Source organism: Capsicum annuum, chromosome 3 (assembly GCF_002878395.1).
Source record: "Capsicum annuum cultivar UCD-10X-F1 chromosome 3, UCD10Xv1.1, whole genome shotgun sequence".
NCBI lineage: Eukaryota > Viridiplantae > Streptophyta > Magnoliopsida > Solanales > Solanaceae > Capsicum > Capsicum annuum.
Genome location: NC_061113.1, coordinates 262795444 through 262815885, shown reverse-complemented (window position 1 = coordinate 262815885; position 20442 = coordinate 262795444). Strand labels below are relative to the sequence as shown.

Here is a 20442-nt window from a genome sequence, read left to right as displayed (position 1 = left end):
TTCGTTAAAGTACTTAGAATAAAATTGAAAAAATGTATCTATTATCTCTTGATTCTTTAAACATGTCAAATTATTTTGAGCTAAATTATTTTTGACAAACATATCAAGTAATATGAGACACAGGGAGTAATATGACATTTAACTTGATCACACCTAACAGTGGCAGAGCCAGAATTTCTATTAAAGGGTTCAAAAAAATAACTAAGCACGTTAACACAACCTTAAAAATAAGCGGGTCGGATTTGATTTGAACGAGCTAACAAAGTTCAACTCTACCTCAATATGAACAATAAAACGGGAAAGTTAAACTTCTTTATTTTGATCGTGCGTTCAAACATACAATCTTTAAACTTTTTAAAAATAATTTACATATTTAGAAACTACATAAAAGTATAATAAGTTACCAGAATTGGTCTTTACATTTAAGTTGTTTATACATTAACATGATAAAATTAATACTAATTCTTCCTTAATTTTAAGGAGAAAAGATGTAAACTGTACAATTTTGTGAAAAAATAAAAAAAAAAGTCAACTATCAAATTAGTAACCATGAAAGTGAGAGAAGAGAAAACAAAAGGTGAAATAACAAGTGAGAGAGAAAGAGAAAATAAAAGGGAACAAACGTAAGAGAGCAAAAAAGTAACTAGAGATTTAATTCAAAAACTAATATAAAAGATTGAAAAGACCGATGTTTTCAGACTTGAGCCCATATGGATTCAGAAATTTTGCACCCCTTCACCATTTAACCAAGCTTTAGCCTTGTGTCAAGGGGGTTCAGTACTTAACATATATACCGTAAATTAAAATTTTAATCCTGCATCTATGTAATTTTCCGACAAAAGGGGTTCGGACGAACCCCTGAATTGAATGTAGATCCGCCCATGTCACCTAATATCTATGCATTTAATTTTGATGTACAAATAGATACTTAAATCTGTATAAAGTTGATTAGAAACACATGTTCTATGTGGCGTAATACATGTTTGCATATGATGCATATATTTACTTGATCAACTTAAATTATGCATATGATGCATATATTTACTTGATCAACTTTATATGAATTTGAGTGTCTATTTGTGCACACCCAAAATTGAAGGCATGTATATATAAGCTACAATTAAGTTAAAAGTTATTTATATATTATGTCTAAATATTTTTAACGAGAAAAAAGTTTACATAGCAAGTCAATTGAGCTATTAAGATTTTTTTCATTTGAAGGAAATTTAAAATTACAACCATTTGGGGAGAAAAGGACAAAATAGATAATGCAAAAGTAACGAAGGAAATACTTCTTGAGTCGCTCCAACTAAAGTTTTGCAAATTAGTTAAAAAGCTTTTTATTTTAATACAAAAATATCATTTGAATATGATAACACCGATAGATGTTTAATTGTCGATTATTTTGATGAAATTTGAATTTTGAATGTGATTGTGGAGAAATTAACGTCTTTCAATAATTGCACCTGTTCTACTACTATAAGAATATGTTAATATAATACTCTATTCAATTGTTGAAATTTATATAGTTGTTTTTTAATTTGGACCAAAGAAGGTAGTTGAAATATAACGAACGCTGGAGGATTGCTCCAGTTATATCGGAAGAATTTTGGGTGTTTCTGTTACATCTCTTTCTCCAAGCTCTCTTTCTCTCTTATCAATTTTACAACCAAACCCAAATTAAGGATTGAATTAATTAATTAATAATAGTAATAATGGATAAAAAGGAAAGGGCAAAGGAAAAAAAGGAGAAAAGACGCCAAGAGATCTCCCTTCTTCGTACTATTCCTTATTCTGATCACCAAAGGTCTCTTTTATTTTTATTTTTAAAATTTCTATAGCTATCACTTCTTCTTTAAATTCGCCGCGTTACCATGCATGAGGTTGTTTCTTGCATCTACGTTTTAGCTTCTTGAGCAAAGGTAAATCCAAGATTTCGAGTAAGTGAATTCAGAATTGTATGTATAGTACATTAAAAAGGTTATTAGCATATGTGTGTATAAATGAATCAAAAACAATGATTTCAGTTGAACTTCTAGATTCCTAATGGATGGTTATATTTGGCAACATTTCCATGTGAATTATTTCCCCCTGGTTTATTATTTATTTTTATGCATAATGCTGATGGCGTTTTTGCATGATTTATAGATGGTGGTCATCTGAAACTATTGCTGTGGTGACGGGTGCAAATAGAGGGATTGGATTTGAGATTGCTCATCAACTTGCATTGCATGGGGTTACTGTTGTTCTTACGTCGCGAGAGACAGCTGTTGGGGAAGAAGCAGTGAAAGTCTTGCAAGAAGGAGGTCTAAATGTGGCATTTCATCAATTGGATATTGTGGATCCTGCATCAATCCAGGCATTTTGTGATTGGATTAAAGAAACATATGGTGGCCTTGATATACTGGTACTAATAAATTCATTCATTAATGCGATTGCCAATTTGTGTTTTGTTATTATTGATATACTGGTATGGGGCTTTGTAGATCAACAATGCAGGAGTCAATTTCAATTTAGGCAAAGATAATTCTGTTGAATTTGCTGAAATGGTAATCCAAGTTAACTACTTTGGCACAAAAAATATGATCAAAGCATTGATTCCGTTAATGAGGCCTTCTGCTGCTGGTGCTCGTATTGTTAGTGTGACCTCGCGATTGGGTAGACTTAATGGCAAACGACATGTAAGTAAGAATCTGTTGTTTCATTCTCTTCTCTTGTCATCATTATTGGATCGTTGTTCATCCAGCTCGCTCTTTCAGCAATTCATCAAGCTTTCTCAGAGTAGTCGTTCCTATTTAAGGCGATTTTTCATTATAACACTGCTGTCACAAAAAAACATGTGTGATCGACTCATCAGAAGCTTAAACTGTTACGGAGAACACCTTTTTAATTGCTTGATTATATTATAATGCCTCTACACATATCCTCGCGTTCAGGGCCTGATTCATTCTTTTCATGGGCTGTGACAATAAAATATATACTGTAAACTTGGGATATTTTTTGTCTTTCTGGTACCATATTGTATGTAGTGTGTGCTAGCATGACAGCTAGATGTAGGACTAATTATGTTTTGTGTATATGATGGTACTTATGTTCTTCTGTTGAAAGCCACTTCATATGGTTATTAATATGAGAGAGAATGAGCTTATTTACCATCTGAATATGATCTACTATCTTTGTTTGATGCTACCAGGGGATATCAAATGTCACAGTGAGACAACAGTTGGGAGATGTGGATTCGCTATCCGAGGAAGTCATCGATAAAACTATGAACACATTCTTGGAACAAGTAAAAGATGGAACTTGGGAATCAGGTGGATGGCCTCATGTGCAAACAGACTACTCATTGTCAAAGCTAGCAGTTAATGCATACACCAGGTTAATGGCGAGGATATTCGAGGACCGGCCAGAAGATCATAAGATATATATAAATTGCTATTGCCCTGGTTGGGTGAAAACTGCTATGACTGGCTGGGCTGGCCATGTTTCACCAGAAGAAGCTGCTGATACTGGTGTCTGGCTTGCTTTGCTCCCTGAAAAGTTTGTGAGTGGTAAGTTTTTCGCTGAGAGGCGCGAGATTAACTTTTAAACTGACAAGTGTATAACGATTCCCAGAATCTGCTCGATTTATTTTTGTTTTTTTACAAAAACAAGATTGTGATGGAGTTCGGATTCAAGATAATCTGCATTTTCTTTAATTGAAACGCACCAAATTGATATAAGTAGAAATAGTTAAAATTTGACTGCCTAGTTTTGTATTTTTTTTAATGGTATTTTGCCCGAGGTGTCTTGATCAAGTAACAGTGGCAGTGGCAGATATTGATGAAGAGCAATTTATTTGTACTTATTATAGTTGTTTTATTTAAGCAGATTGTAGGCAAGCTTGCTTTTGACCTCTGTAATGGGTTTAATAAACAGTATTATACATACATAGCGTTCTCGTTACGTTTCAATTTTATACAAGCTTATGAATACGTGAACTTGTCTCCTCGTGACCTGTTCAAGCCGTAGAAATAATCACTAATACTAGCAGTGGAATATGTTGTCTTACATCACACCTCTTACGAATGCGGCTCTTTTGTATACCTTTGATGATGGTGAAATGCATTGTGCATTAGGTTGTACTTTTATAAGCATGTAGATACGTACTGCTTTGGATATAAATATCTTAATGAAAAAGATTTTGATCTTGAAATATTACATCTTATCTCGCGTATTAAACGATCCTATAGGGTACAAAATGGGGCAGAATAAATAATTGCAGCCACGTTTTTGTTGCATCTTAAAGTATCATGTAGAATATGGAAATTCAATTTGCGTGTCAAACAGAAATGGGCAAAGGAATAAAACAAGAATTAAGACATTGACGGTGTTTTTATTTTCTTTTTAATTTGCGTAAGCATTTTCCTCCTCTTTTTTGGAAAATAAGATCCATTTTGAATTGATCTGTTTGGGGGTAGATTAGACTAACTACAAATTACCATCATATCTCGAGGAACCATTTTACCTCATCACTTGGTAACATGGGAGATGCTGCATTCTAACTTTATACTTGCTGCACTTTAATCTTGATTTTTCCTATCGAGCCTTCTAATTAATGATGAATTTAGTATTTTCAATAAAAATTTTAGAATGTGAAGGAGTAAAAGACATGAAAAAAATTAAAGAAGACTCAACAGCTATTTATATATATATATATAAAAGATAATTTCAATTAGATATAAATAATATTATTTTTTTATATCTTGGAAACAACTCCCTTAGCATTTGCTTTTGATCACTTATCTAGAAGGTGTATTTGGCAGTTGGGAATTTGGATGAACCAACTCCCCCATACCTGCATGGTACTAACTTCAAAGCAACGTTTGGTACTTTCTCCGTCTCAAAGTAACTGCATGTTTGTCAAAAAAAAATAATCTCAATATAGTTGATATATTTAAAAGATCAAGAATTAATTAATTAATTTTTCAATTCTAATCTTAGTAATAAAGACTATTCTCATACTAATTGAAGAAAATTTAGATAATCAAAGATTAAATAAAATAACATCATACTAGTCAAATTACAGCTATTCTTAATTTTTCCTCAAAAATTATGTAAAATTTATACATGTCAATTATTTTGAGACAGAGGAACCATTACACCATTTTTTTTTCTCAAGGGAGTTGGAGCAACAAGTTGCACGTTGTTGACAAAGTTATGGTATTTAATGGAACATTAATTATATCACCATATATATATATATTACTTTTTTCATTATTATTATAACACCAATGGTGAAATATATAATTTTGAGATTGACTAATATTTTAAAATAGATATAGAATAAAATAATTTTAGATTTTATTCTAAAAATATTCCTAATCCCTTAGCTCAAACAACACATTTAGGTACTCCCCATTGAATTACACAAATCACATGCTTTAACTTTTTAAGATTAATTTTGGTATAAAACATGATTAGAGTTGTTTTCAAAAATATTAAATCTGAGGATAAAGATTAATTTTCATTTAAACGTTCAAAATACGATTTGTTTTGATTGAACACTTTAACACATGATAAAGTGTTTTTAATATATATTTTAATTTAGAGTTCAAAAAAGGATCCACGTGTATTCTTGAGCATCTATTATGTAAATAAAATAATTACTTTAAATATGTCTTCTTTAAAACATAACCTTAATAAGCTGTAAAATTAAGGTGTGAATATTGGTATGTATAATAAAAAAAAGTGACATATTCGAGATTAACTAATATTTTTAAATAGACACATAATAAAATAATTCTACATTTTATCCTAAAAATGTTCTTTACCTCCTTTATCAAACGAAGCCGTTAGATAATTACACGAATCATAAGCTTCAAGTTTCTAGAAATTAATTTTCCTAACGGAAAACTTGGCTACAGTTTATTTTCACAAACATTAAGTCGGAGGATAAAGATCAATTTTCATTTAGATATTCAGATTACGATTTGTTTTGATTGAACGTTTTAACACATAACAAAGATTTTTTGTTTTACATTTTTAATTCAAAATCTAAAAAAAATCAACGCATATTCTCAAACATCTATTATGTAAATTAATTAATTACTTAAAATATGTCAGCTTCTTTAACACATAACCTCAATGAGTTGTAAAATCAAGTTTCTAGAAATTAATTTTCCTAGAAAAACTTGGGTAGAGTTTATTTTCACAAACATTAAGTTGGAGGATAAAGATCAATTTTCATTTAGACATTCAAATTGCGATCTGTTTTCATTGGATATTTTAAAAACTAATAAAGTACTTTTATTTACATTTTTGACTTAAAGTCCAAAAAAGGATCCACATGTATTTTCAAGCATCTATTATATAAATAAATAAACTACTTCAAATATGCTATTTTCTTTAACACATAACCTCAATAAGCTGTGAAATCAAGATATGAATGCCGATATATATAGTAAAATAAGTGACATGTTTGAACGTTAATTAATATTCCTAAATAGATATAGGATAAAATAATTTAGCTTATTAATTTTCTAGCGGAAAACTTGGCTAGGGTTCATTTTACAAATATTAAGTTGGAGGATAAAAAATAATCTTTTCGTTTAGTATTTAAATTACGATTTGTTTTGATTAGGTATTTTAACACATAATAAAGTATTTTTATTTACATTTTTGACTCAAAGTCAAAAAAAGAATCCACATGTATTATCGAGCATTTATTATGTAAATAAATTAGTTGCTTCAAATATGTCATTTTATTAACACATAATGTCAATAAACTGTAAAATCAAAGCATGAATGTTGATAATATAATAAAATATGTGACATATTTGAGATTAACTGATGTTTTTAAATAGATACGAAATAAAATAACTTTACATTTATCCGAAATATATTCTTTATCCCCATTGTCAAATAACATGGTTAGGTACTCCCTAATGGATTACATGAATCATATGCTTTAAGTTTCTAGAAATTAATTTTCCTAGAGAAAACTTGGCTAGAGTTCATTTTCACAAACATTAATCTGGAGGATAAAGATCATTTTTTTTTTATCTAGACACTCAAAGTACGATCTGTTTTTATTGGACATTTTTAACACATAATAAAGTATTTTAATTTACATTTTTGATTCAAAGTAAAAATAAAAAGATCCACATACATTTTCGAGCATCTATTATGTAAATAAATTAATTACTTCAAATATGTCATTTTCTTTAACACATAATCTCAATAAGCTGTAAAATCAAAACACAAATGCCGATATGCATGATAAAATAGGTGACATACTTGAGATTAACTGATATTCCTACACAGACACAAAATAAAATAATTCTTCATTTTATTCTAAAAATATTTTTATCCCGTTTGTCAGACAACACCGTTAGGTACTCCATATTGGATACACGAATTATATGCTCCAGGTTTTTAGAAATTAATTTTTCTAGCAAAAAATTTGGCTAGAGTTCATTTTCACAAATATTAAGTTGGAAGATACAGATCATATTTTTTTCATCCAGACACTCAAATTACGATCTTTTTTTACTGCACATTTTAACACATACGAAAGTATTTTTATTTACATTTTTGGCTCAAAGTAAAAATAAAAAGATCCACATACATTTTCGAGCATCTATTATGTAAATAAATTAATTACTTCAACTATGTCATTTTCTTTAACACATAACCTCAATAAGCTATAAAATCAAGACACAAAATGCTGATATGTATAATAAAATAGGTGACATACTTGAGATTAACTGATATTCCTATATAGACACAGAATAAAATAATTCTCCATTTTATTCTAAAAATATTCTCTATGCCCTTTGTCAGACAACATCATTAGGTACTCTGCATTGGATACACGAACTATATGCTTCAAGTTTTTAGAAATTAATTTTTCTAGTGAAAAACTTATCTAGAGTTCATTTTCACAAACATTAAGTTGGAGGATAAAGATCAATTTTCATTTAGATATTCAAATTACAATTTATTTTGATTGGACATTTTAACACATAATAAAGCATTTTTATTTATATTTTACTCAAAGTCCAAAAAAGGATCCATATGTATTCTCGAGCAACTATTGTGTAAATAAATTAATTACTTCAAATGTGTCATTTTCTTTTAACACATAACCTCAATAAAATGTAAAATCAAGACATGAATGCTGATATGTATAAAAAAAATAGGTGACATATTTGAGATTAACTGATATTCCTAAATAGACACATGATAAATTAATTTTGTATTTTTTCTAAAAATATTCTTCATCTCCTTTATCAGACAATATCGTTAGGTACTCTCCATTGAATTGCACAAATCATATATTTTAAGTTTCTAAAAATTATTTTTGAGAAAACGGTCAAATATCCCCCAACTTTTACCTCAAATTCCAACTACACACTTATACTCTATTTTAAAATTGAAATTATTACCCCTTCAACGCTGACATGGCAAGAGAGTGTGTTTCACTCTCTTTAAAGAGAGTGTGTTTCACTCTCTTTAAAGAGAGTGAGAACGAAAATATTTTATTAAAAAATTATTTTTAATATTTCTTTAAATAAATATATATAATTTTAATTATTATTTTTCTTTCTTCTTCTTCTTCATTTCCTCTTCTTCCATTCTTCTTCTTCTTCAATGACATCCAAGAATGACAATTATTTTTCTTTCTTCTTCTTCTTCATTTCCTCTTCTTCCATTCTTCTTCTTCTTCAATGACATTCAAGAATGACAATTATTTTTCTTTTCTTCTTTTTCTTCTTCTTCAATTCTTCTTAAATGGTATCCAAGAACCCATCAATGACATTTCTTTTTATTTTCTTCTTCTTCAATGACATCCAGGAACTCGAATTACGTGAGAATGTTGAATCAATTCAGATTGAAAAATAAAGTCATCGGAATTTTAAATTTTTCGGCGCCATCACTGTCGCGGCGCATCACTATTGTGACGTCATTTTGTGAAAATCGAATATTTTTTGGACATTAATTATTGATTTTTATAAGATTATATATCATGTGAATTCCATATGATTCATTATGACATTGAAGAAGAAAAAGAATAGAAGAAGAAGAGGAAGAAGAAGATGATGATGATGATGACGTGGCATGATGTGGACTTAATTTTTTATAGTAAAAAAATGATATATGACGTGGAATTACATGGCATGACACGTGGCAACGCGTGTGGATCACAAATCAAAATAAAATCTGGGTATGAGTTTTTAGAGGGGTATATATTCCACTTAAAAATAGTTCGGGGGTAATAATTTCATTTTAAAATAGTTCATGGGGGTCATAGGACCCTCTCAAAGTATAAGTGTGTAGTTGAAATTTGGGGTAAAGGTTGGGAGGTATCTGACCATTTTCTCATTATTTTTTCTAGTCGAAATATTTAGCTAGAGTTCATATTCACATACATTAAGTTGGAGGATAAAGATTAATTATTTCATTTAGATATTCAAATTACAATATATTTTGATTGGACATTTTAACACATATAATAAAGTGCTTTTATTATACATTTTTGACTCAAAAGTCTAAAAAAACATCCATGTGTATTCTGGAACATCTATTATGTAAATAAACTAATCAATTCAAATATGTCATTTTATTTAACACACAACCTCAATAAGTTGTAAAATTAAGACATGAAACCTAATATTTATATTAAAATACGTGACATATTTTACCTGATTAATATGCATGCAATGAATACTCGACAACACATAATTTTTTTTTAAAGTACAACACCTCAACAGCATAATATGTATACTCATAAAGCAAAGTCTGAGAAGGATAGAGTGTATGCAACTATCTGTTTCAGATAGAGCTCGAGCTCAATACATTAATTGTCGTAATAGAAATACAGAAAACAACGGTTCGTAACAAAACAAAATTACCATAAAACAATACTACAACCGATCTTATCCAAAGCAATATAAACCGAAAAAAAAATTAAAATTGAAGAATTTTATCATGTATATTCACCCGTTCAAAAATACTACAATCAACTATCTATCTGAAACAATATAAACAAAAACTTTTCTAAAATTGAAGAGCTTTATCATGCATTCATCCGCTAAGTTATGCTACAATCATCTATCCAAACAAACACAAACAAAATTTTTCTAAAATTGAAAAACTTTATCATGTATTCATCAACTCAACAATACTACAATCATCTATCCAAAACAACATAAATAATTTTTTTTTCTAAAATTAATTTTTTTTTATCATATATTCATCCGCTCAATAATACTATAATCATCTATTCAAAACAATATAAACAAAAACTTTTCTAAAATTGAAAAACTTTATCATGTATTCATCCGTTCAATAGTACTACAATCATCTATCCGAAACAACATAAACGAAAACTTTTCAAAAGTTAAAGAACTTTATCATTATCATATATTCATTCGCTCAATAATACTAAAATCGATCTATCCAAAATAATATAAACAAAAACTTTTCTAAAATTAAACATTTTTTATTATTATCATGTATTCATCCGCTCAATCAAAACTTTTATAGTAAATAAATAAATACAGACAAAAAACATGTGTACAAATAGTCTCTTACTCGATACCATTGGAATTATATTCCTATTCCATATAAATTGACCATTCCTCCAATCCTCCTTCCCACACCATTGCCAAAAAAAATTCACACACACACACACACTGAATTACACTTTCACCAGTTATAAACCACACCTTCATCTTCACCGACTCACCACCGCCATCTACACTCTCATCGGTCATTTTTGTCTGTGTCCATATGTGCCTAAAACCGGCCATTGACGTTTTCTTTTTTGTTTAAAAGTGTTGTCAAACAGTATACAATAAACTAATCAGTTTTTTTTTTTTTCAACTTCCGTAGACTTTCAACTGTTCCTTTTTTTGACCCGTGAACAAGTAAGAAAACCCGTATATTATACGGGTCTATTCCTCGGATCTTCTTTGATCCTTCACAAAATATTCTCTCTCTTTTTTTTTTTTTTCCAATAGCAGGAACTAATTCGTTTACTGTTGCGTTTGTTTCTTTTGTAGATCTGAATTTGTTTAAAATTCCATGTGTTGAAGAAAAGAAAATTCATTATTTTTATTTATGGCTGGAGCAGCAGCGAAGCATGTGAATAACCCGGTAATGGCGGCGACTAAGAACCGACCCGGTTGCTGTAATCCGGTGAAGAAGACCGGCCCGGTTTCAATGGACCACGTATTATCAGCATTAAGGGAGACTAAGGAAGAAAGGGATTTAAGAATTAGGAGTTTGTTCAGTTTTTTTGATTCCGACAATGTGGGTTACTTGGATCATGTGAAAATTGAAAAGGGGTTGTTTGCTATGCAAATTCCAGTGGATTATAAGTTTGCTAGGGAATTGTTGGCGGAGTGTGATGGAAATAAGGATGGGAGGGTGGATTATTCGGAGTTTAGAAAATATATGGATGATAAAGAGCTGGAGTTGTATAGGATTTTTCAGTCTATTGATGTTGAGCATAATGGGTGTATCTTGCCTGAGGAACTTTGGGATGCACTTGTAAAAGCTGGTATGTACTGTTTTGCTGACTCGATTTTTTGAGTTCTTGTGCTTCCTTTACTTTCCTTTTTGTACTGCTTTGGACTATTTTCCCGTCGAATCACAGTCTATGGGAAGGTAGGGGTAAGGTCTCCGTACATTTTACCCTCCCATGACCCCACTTTGTAGGATTATACTGGGTATGTTGTTGTTGCTCTTTAATTTCTTGTTTGGTGTGTAGTCATAATTGATAAAGTTACTGCCTTGTTTACTAGTACTGCTGCATTGGTGTGAATGTAGGTAATATGTGAATGTAGAATTACCTTTAGCTATCGTGCGATAGATATTACATTTATCTGTTAAGAATTTCCATCGTTGAGATCTCATAACTGGTGAGACACTTTTGTTTTGTGAGGTCAATTGTATTTCATTGGTATCGTGAAGATGATGTTGATGATGATGTGCGTATGTGTGTATCTTGTCTTATGAAGAAAATACGCCATGATGATGTTAATATTACAAATTCCTATAAATTGTTGGGTCAATAGTTAAGTGTCCAAATATCTAGCCACAGCTACCCATACAAAAAGGTGTATTGTCCTTACAGAAGAAGATGATGATGTGCGTATGTGTGTGTCTTGGCTTATAAAGAAAATACGACATGATGATGTCAATATTACAAATTCCTATAAACTGTTGGGTCAATAGTTAAGTGTCCAAATAGCTAGCCAGCTACCTATACAAAAAGGTGTATTGTCCTTGCAGAAGAAAAACAATCAATGAAACGGAAGAGAATTTTTAATTCTCGGATTTTCAACTTATTCCTCTCTTCTTAAAGACAAATTATACTAATAGTTGTCTTCCATAGCATGTTCTTCTAGCATCCAACTTGCTTGCCATCTAACTTGCAATCGCTTCCACCATTTACATATGGTATATTATGGATCATAAGTATAACTGTGCTGCAGAACTAATATCTATTAGGAAAATAATTCAAGTCCTCCCATGCTTCTTAGTCAATATCAACTTAGTTGTATTAATGAAAATGGTTCATGCATTCCGTGACATCACTTCCCAGCTCCAACCACTTTCCGGCCTTGTTGGGAGAAAGTGTGGCGAGTCACTATCTGTCCCTGATGTGTTATCCTTGATAGTTCTTCATTGCTCTTTCAACTGCCTCCTTTTCCAAAAGGATGTCATGCTCCTCATTTTTCGGATACTAATTACCTGGGATATGATATGCTCTAGTTTGTTGGTTACATGATTCTTTGATGCAACAAAGTCACTTTTCTGGTTGTCTTTTAGAATTGCCATGTAGGAACCTTACAGGGCCTGGTGACAAGCTTAGCTTTATGCATGAGCTTCAGTTCATTAACTATAGAATGATTATATAGCTTCAATTCATTAGCTGAAATTGCACAATCTTCATCTTCGGTTGCTAATTTTGTTTGACTGGAAGCCCTGATTTTCTGTTTCTTGGGATCCATTTCCTTCTGTACTAAGCCAAACTTTTATCCTTTACACCACAGGATGAGTAGTTAATTCTAGATTTCCATTTAGTAGGCAGGTATAAAAAAAGAAAAAGAGTGGGTGAATGCTGTGTGAGAGGTTTAATAGCTCCTTTTATGTATCAAGTAGGTGTGGTGTCATCTTGCCTCGGATGATATTACATCATATTCTGATGTCACTGCGTCTTTATTGATTTGTTTGTGTTCATTATTCTTGTATAAAAAGTAACACCGGTTTTCAAGAAAACATAAGGATTGTTGCTGATTCGATGATTGATGACCTTTCTATACTATTGGTGGGTGGTGACTTTGTTACAATTTGCATTAGTTGACCGATACTATTACGTATCTTTGGTTTTGCATTTAGATCTTTTCCTTATTTAAGCTCCTATCATTTTTCTCTATGCATTAATTCATTAATTTCTATATTTAGACATGACTAGAAAGCACGTGGAGATGTATAATGATCCCTTTTCCTAGTCAAACAAAAAGGAAGAGTATATGTACGTATGCATGTGCAATCCGTGCATGTAAATATGTACGTCAGGAATATGAGTCTTTGTATATCTTAGAACTTTGTAGGTTTCTGTGCTTTGATTCAGAGCATTGAGATGAAATGCTTTTCCAAAGGGATGTATTGCTCGAGTGCTTGAGGTTTCCTTTCTGTCATAGTGCTAAACTCTCGTCTGGATATATGTTTCTGGGCCATTCAGTGTTCCCCATTCTCATTTCATTTCATTATTTGTCTTCCTTTCTTCCTCTTATAAGCGAAGGCAGTTTCCTTTTTTTACAGGGATAGAAATAGATGATGATGAACTTGCACGTTTTGTGGAACATGTTGATAAGGATAATAACGGGATTATCACTTTCGAAGAATGGAGGAATTTTCTTCTACTTTATCCACATGAGGCCACCTTGGAGAATATTTACCGGTACTGGGAGAGGGTATGTCTTGTAGATATTGGTGAACAGACTGTCATACCCGAAGGCATCAGTAAGCATGTTCATGCAGCTAAATATTTGATTGCTGGGGGAGTTGCAGGAGCTACTTCTCGTACCGTCACAGCTCCCCTTGATCTGCTAAAGGTGATTTTACAAGTTCAGACTGCTCGTGTCTCTCTTGGTTCTACTGTCCGAGAAATATGGAAGGATGGTGGTATATTGAGGTTTTTTAGGGGCAATGGACTAAATGTGATGAAGGTTGCACCTGAAAGTGCAATCAAGTTTTACTCGTACGAAATGTTGAAGAATGTCATTGCTCGTACCAAAGGCGAGGAACAGGGTGACATTGGAGCTTCTGGACGTCTTGTGGCTGGGGGCATGGCTGGTGCAGTAGCACAGACTGCTATCTATCCCATGGATCTTGTTAAGACCCGGTTACAAACTCATGTAAGTGAAGGTGGAAAGGTTCCCAGCCTGGGAAAACTATCAAAAGAAATATGGATTAAGGAGGGGCCTCGGGCCTTTTATAAAGGGCTGGTACCATCTCTTCTTGGAATTATACCTTATGCAGGCATTGATTTGGCTGCCTATGAAACGTTGAAGGATTTGTCCAGGATATATATTCTTCATGATAGTGGTATAGCTTGTAAACCTTCAACTGCAACTAACTTATCTCCGACGAAGTGACATTAGCATATTTCTAACAATTGTGTTTGATAAACAGAACCTGGCCCTCTTGTGCAACTCGGTTGTGGAACAATTTCTGGAGCTCTTGGAGCAACATGTGTTTATCCTTTGCAGGTCATAAGAACGAGGTAAATCTTCATGTTTGACTGGGCTTGATTTTAGGATTTGGATAGACTATTTATGCTTTACGATGCCACTTGTATTTCTTTTCATACTCAATTTTAATTCCTACCAGAATGCAAGCTCAACCTACAAATACTAATGCTGCTTACAATGGAATGTCTGATGTGATCCGAAGAACACTTAATGATGAAGGTCGCCGGGGCTTTTACAAAGGACTCTTTCCGAATCTTCTGAAAGTAGTGCCAGCAGCAAGCATTACTTATCTTGTTTATGAATCCATGAAAAAGAGTCTAGATCTCTCTTAGGTAGTGTATAATCTGGGAAGGTTTCTCCCCATTCGAGGTTAAAACAGCTGATGGGCAAGGACAACGGTGATGGTGATGAAAATGAATTAGATTTATTAGTCTCATTGGTGATATGATTGTTTGAATCATACACCTGATTTTTACTTGTCAAAAAAAAAAAACACTTAATTGAATACCCCCCATTGGATATTGAAGAAAATTTTAACAGGAGTTTTGTTCTTTGCCTGACAGAATAACTATGCTGGCAATTGAGAATAGTCTTCATTTGGATATTTCTATCCAGATTATAGGAATATCCTCTGTAAACTAATTGTAACTCACACACACAATGTAAGGTGTAGACCTTCCATTTTTGGCTATATGAATGATCAGATCAAACTCATTTTGGACCATTTCATGGTTCGACTTTGACTGAATACTTTTTTTGGTATGTTCTTTGATTTTAGCCTTGCCCAGGCTAGAACAAAGGGGATGAAAGTGTTTTTTGCCTCTGGAATTTGAACCTGAAATCTCAGGTTCCCAACCCACTTCATTGACCACTAAGCCACATCCCTGGGTGTTGTTGTTGTCGTAGTATTTGATGTGCCAGATCATTTAAAGTATAAATTGTTTTACGCTAAAGATGATTATTAAAAGTGAATCAAATTTTTGAGTAGCTTTAAAGCTGAATTTTAAGATACAATATGAGAAATTAGTAGGAAGGTGGAATTCACTAGTAAAAATAATTAGCCAGTTGTGTAGTACTACTGATGTTAGTAATGAACCTTGGGGACACCTCTGGTATTGAGGAGAGAGTGTTGAGGGACAAAGAGACTAAAAGAATCATAAAAATAATTTCAGTTTTTATTAATAGTAAAGATATAAATTAATAGTACAGATATAGATAAGTATTAAGGAAAAGTAATTAGTATAACAAGAAGTGTTTATGAAAATTGAAGCCTTAGTTTGTAACAAAACTATGATCTCCTACTGTTTCTTTCTTGGGATTAAAAATTTATTCTACCTAGTAGGTGGTGGAAAAACGTATGTCCTACTTCGGTTATGTTAAGTTAATCATGTGACACACATAACAAAGATTTTATATTAGATAATGTTTCGAAAGGCTTACAATTTGGGTTTAGATGTTTATGGAAAATATAGTCTTATTTACTAGTTAAGCAAAATAGATTAAAGATATATTTCGTTAATTTCCAGCCAAACAAACGCACTGGTGATGGTTTTTTATTGGTAACACCCTTTTTGTTTTTTTTTTTAGAATCATACAATAATTAATACTCCTATGTTATTATGCGTCATGTGTGACATATATTCCTTCCTCTTGTATAATTTGCGTTGATAGTATATTAGAGTGACTTTTCAATATTCTCTTTTTCCTCTTTGTTTCTCCATGATGAGGATTAATGTTGATTTCCAAGTTTGGGTGGTTTCATAGTCATGAATCATTTATTATCATAACATGTTGACGCATTCTTGTGGTTTGGCCTTTTCTTTAATTCTGCGTATAACGAGCGCAAAAGCTTGAGTCGTTTGGTAGAGTATTATAAGATCAATGCAAAATATAGTGTATTAGTAATACTTGCATTAGTAATGCTTGTATTACTTATTCTTGTATTAGTTATGTATGTTTTATTTATTATAAGAAATAATACATCTTACATAATTTCTATAAAAGAAATGTTTGTTTACAAAAATACCCTTCTTTGATTTTGTACACTTTTTTGCAACAAATGTTTTTTGTCATCTCAAATATAATTAGTATTGTTGAACTAGTATATAGAGGTTTCAGATTAATTGTAAAACCTTCGTCTTTGCGCATGAAATATTATGCCAACAGATTAACATAGTTGAAACAAAAATAAAATATAAGACGTAAAATTAAGAAATAGTCTCAATTTTTTTTTAATCTTTTTAAAGACCCTCAAAGCAAAGCAAAAATATGTTACAATTATTTAAATCAATTATTCATTGTTGTAGATTAAAATTGTGGGAAAAAAATTGTGAAATATTTTGAAAAGATTCAAATTAAAATGACGGAAAAAGTAATTGTGAAATATTTTAAGAGGGAAATTAAGGGGTATTAAGGTCATTTAATAAGTTAATGCATGTATTAAAGATTTTGCATTACTAATACATAGAAAATGAGTGGTATTAGTAATACACAACTTAATACACAATAGAATGTATAACTAATGCTTGCATTAGTTATACATTGGCTAAAAATTGCACCAAACAAGGTATTCATAATACACATTAATTAATACATAAATTATTTTTGCCAATACACTCTACCAAACGATCTCTTAGTGCATTAGTTATACATTGGCTAAAAATTGTACCAAACAAGGTATTCATAATACACATTAATTAATACATAAATTATTTTTGCCAATACACTCTACCAAACGACCCCTTAGTGGCTAGTGCACCGGATTGTTCTTTTTTCAAGCAGATGCATCTTGTCCCGTGGTGGAGCTAGATATTCACCAAGGGTGTTCAAACTAAGAAGAAGTAAACTTAAGAAGCCAAAGGAGGTTCAACATTAGTATATATATGTAAAAAATATTTTTAATTACGTATAAACTATGTAATTTTCCGTCAAAGGAGTTCAGATGAACCCCTCGGTTCTACCTGACTCTACCCTTGATCTTGCCAGTATTGTCCATTTTGAACACCCAACCTCCTCCAGTTTTTCTTTTCTCCGGTAAGTGTGCATACTCTCCATCCTTCCAGATCCCACTAGTGGATTACACTGAGGTAAGTTGGTACATGAATTGAAAAATTCTAACATTTGTTTGAATTAAATTATGTGGAGAACTTGCTATAAGCGATTGCTAATTAATTACTGTTATCTGTAAATAAAAATAATCTATTCTCTTATGATCGGTGGCAAATACAGTAAAGTTATTCTTATCAATATCTCTATTGATACAACGAGGGGCAAAGCTTACCTAGTCCAAAGGGGAGTCAATCGACACTCCTTTGCTCGAAAATTACACAGCATACTGTATATTGAATCCCTTTGATTTCTTCGTGTATTTACTTCTTAATGTTTCTGTCTTAACATTTAACGCTTGTGTTACCGACTGATAGTAAGTAACAAAAACTTGGTTTATATTTTTGGTTGTATAGGTCTTCTTTTGATAATCAACCTATATTTGCTGATTTGGCTTTAGACCACCAATTTTTTTGAGTTGACTATAGTCGGTTAAATTGCACCAAAGGTGTAGAATTTATATACACTATCAGAGTATATAACTTAAATCCTTGGCGGCAACGTTCATTGTTTGGATGTAGATATTCAAGCACCACTAGACTGCAGAACACATTGGTTAAAATAGAAAAGTAGGAACAGAATTGTATTTCTTGAAAAGAAGGCATTGACTCCAACACAGTTAATACTAAAGCAACAAACTGAACAGTAGTTCAACCCAAAGCTAAAAGACTTACATGTGAAACTTGGGAACCCCAACTTATCCATGATGGATAGTAATATGAAAATACAAGAGGAAAAGAAAGAAATTAAAATCCTGGAAGAAAGGCGTTGCCTTCCCTTTGCCTCTATGACTTGCCTTTTATCCCTTTGGTATCGATCGATTCACATCAGATGCACCAAAGGGTGTGACCTAGTAATCGCCATTTCCTCGAATAGTACATCACAATCCTTCTTTTTCTTCTTTCTCCACATCTTCTTGTGCTTCACAACTAATAGGCCAAGTTAAGTTGATGGCTTCTCTTGCTTCTACAAGTTCTATTATATAACAATCTTGGAAGCCAAGAATTTGTCCACTATATTATATTATATTATATTATCTGGACACAAGGTCTACCAAAATAGAGAAATGACAAATCTATATGGTCCCCCCATCCTAGTAAATATTCTTTTTGTATTAGGCCATCCTGCTTATCCACCACTAAGGATATTTATATTCTCTCTTCCAAAAGATTTACATAACTAAATGCGTAGCGCGGTGCACTGCAATGGGGTTCGAGGAAGGATCAAATTATAAAGGTCTATTTATTATATGTAGGTTACCCTGCATCTCTGTAAGTGGCTGTTTTCACGGATTGAACTGTGACCTCCTGATCACATAGCAATAATTTTATCATTATGCCAAGGCTCCCCTTCAAGTCTTTTTTTTAGATAAATACAACGGTAACTATGCCTCAATTGGTTAGCTATATAAATTTTCACCGTCTATGTTGCTTAGGGCGGAGCTAGGTATCGGAAACGAATTCGTTGAAAACTTATACGATTCTGTATATAAGGTCAAAATTACTAGATTCTTTATGGTTTGAATACCTAAGTGAAAATTATGGTTTCTCATCTCAATAGCTAATAAAAAGGAAGGAAATCTATTCACTCTCCATGTGGAGAAAAGCAAAAAATAAAAAAGATAAAATCATTCCAGTGGAATAGTGAAGAGCTAAAGTTTGCTGACAAGTGGAATGCATGTGGAAAGAGTTGGGTTATAATTACTTCAAAAGCATTAAAATGAGGCCCTCAAACATTAAGATAATATTATAATAAGGATATGCTGAAAGAAGAAATAGAGGACCCTGTTTACCTACTAAAAGTAGAATATGATGCAGATTGGCTTTCCCTTGATAGAGTATAATTATTTTGCACCGTCCACTTAAGAGTGCCCTAAAAATGGAGTATAAAATTACAAAAATGGTTCTAAGGAATCTTGTGGAGATTGAAAGCCACCATTAAGTGGGAGAGGAGACATATTAAACCAGTTAAAAAAGACCTAAATGTGGAAAGTGTACAACACTAGTCATTTTCCATGATGTTCCCTTTTGAAAGTGAAATTATTGATAGACAAAGGAGCTAAAAAGATTAATATGCAGCTGTCTTCACTTGGATGATGGAGCTTTTCAGGATACATATTCTATAACCATCTCAAGTTAATATATGTAATAATAACTAGGTTCAAAACCAAATATTTATAAACACCATATCTGACGAAAACACTATATCTGTTGCCCCTGCCGGTTCTTTTGGTTAGTTTAGGGATCATTGAGATGTTTGCTCCTTGGAATTTGGAGCTGGCGGTCTATAGGGATATATATTTTTTTAAACTTTGTTTGAAAAGAAGTTCATGTGACATACCCTTCAAATTACCCCATCGACATTAAGGTTTACGATTCTAGTTCCTTGCTTTGATCAAAATAATCTCAAAAGTTTGTTTTTAGATCATAAAATTAAGAAACTTCCTTTTCTTCTTTAACTTTACCATATCAAACTGCAATCTGATAAATTGGTACAAAAAGAAGTATTATCTTTCATTAAGAAAAACTCTAAACTGCAACTAACACAATTATGACTCGAAAGAGAGACATATCTTTCATTCCACAAG

The 20442-nt window shown here is 31.9% G+C and overlaps 2 protein-coding genes across 3 annotated transcripts; both read left to right on the top strand.

The window, feature by feature from the left end:
- The first annotated feature begins 1621 nt into the window (after positions 1 to 1621).
- On the top strand, positions 1622 to 3931 carry LOC107865865 (carbonyl reductase [NADPH] 1). The gene is made up of 4 exons (XM_016712058.2): positions 1622 to 1807; positions 2149 to 2407; positions 2487 to 2681; positions 3194 to 3931. The coding sequence occupies exons 1-4, from the start codon at positions 1716 to 1718 to the stop codon at positions 3587 to 3589; spliced, it is 942 nt and encodes a 313-aa protein (XP_016567544.1). The 5' UTR covers positions 1622 to 1715; the 3' UTR covers positions 3590 to 3931.
- A 6665-nt stretch (positions 3932 to 10596) lies between these two features.
- LOC107862100 (calcium-dependent mitochondrial ATP-magnesium/phosphate carrier protein 2) lies at positions 10597 to 15474 on the top strand. Of its 2 annotated transcripts, XM_016707552.2 has the most exons (5): positions 10597 to 10913; positions 11049 to 11548; positions 13819 to 14604; positions 14692 to 14782; positions 14890 to 15474. In XM_016707552.2, the coding sequence occupies exons 2-5, from the start codon at positions 11107 to 11109 to the stop codon at positions 15080 to 15082; spliced, it is 1512 nt and encodes a 503-aa protein (XP_016563038.1). In that variant the 5' UTR covers positions 10597 to 10913; positions 11049 to 11106; the 3' UTR covers positions 15083 to 15474. The 2 variants fall into 2 exon arrangements, with proteins under 2 accessions (XP_016563038.1, XP_016563039.1); XM_016707553.2 differs by having other exon boundaries at positions 10597 to 11548.
- The last annotated feature ends 4968 nt before the right edge of the window (positions 15475 to 20442 follow it).

Bases quoted from the DNA above. Each gene is read 5' to 3' on its own strand.
- LOC107862100 (XM_016707552.2), top strand. From the start codon at position 11,107: ATGGCTGGAGCAGCAGCGAAGCATGTGAATAACCCGGTAATGGCGGCG. The intron at 11,549-13,818 runs GTATGTACTGTT...CTTTTTTTACAG, and splicing joins GGATGCACTTGTAAAAGCTG to GGATAGAAATAGATGATGAT. The intron at 14,783-14,889 runs GTAAATCTTCAT...AATTCCTACCAG, and splicing joins TTGCAGGTCATAAGAACGAG to AATGCAAGCTCAACCTACAA.
- LOC107865865 (XM_016712058.2), top strand. From the start codon at position 1,716: ATGGATAAAAAGGAAAGGGCAAAGGAAAAAAAGGAGAAAAGACGCCAA. The intron at 1,808-2,148 runs GTCTCTTTTATT...CATGATTTATAG, and splicing joins CCTTATTCTGATCACCAAAG to ATGGTGGTCATCTGAAACTA. The intron at 2,682-3,193 runs GTAAGTAAGAAT...TGATGCTACCAG, and splicing joins GACTTAATGGCAAACGACAT to GGGATATCAAATGTCACAGT.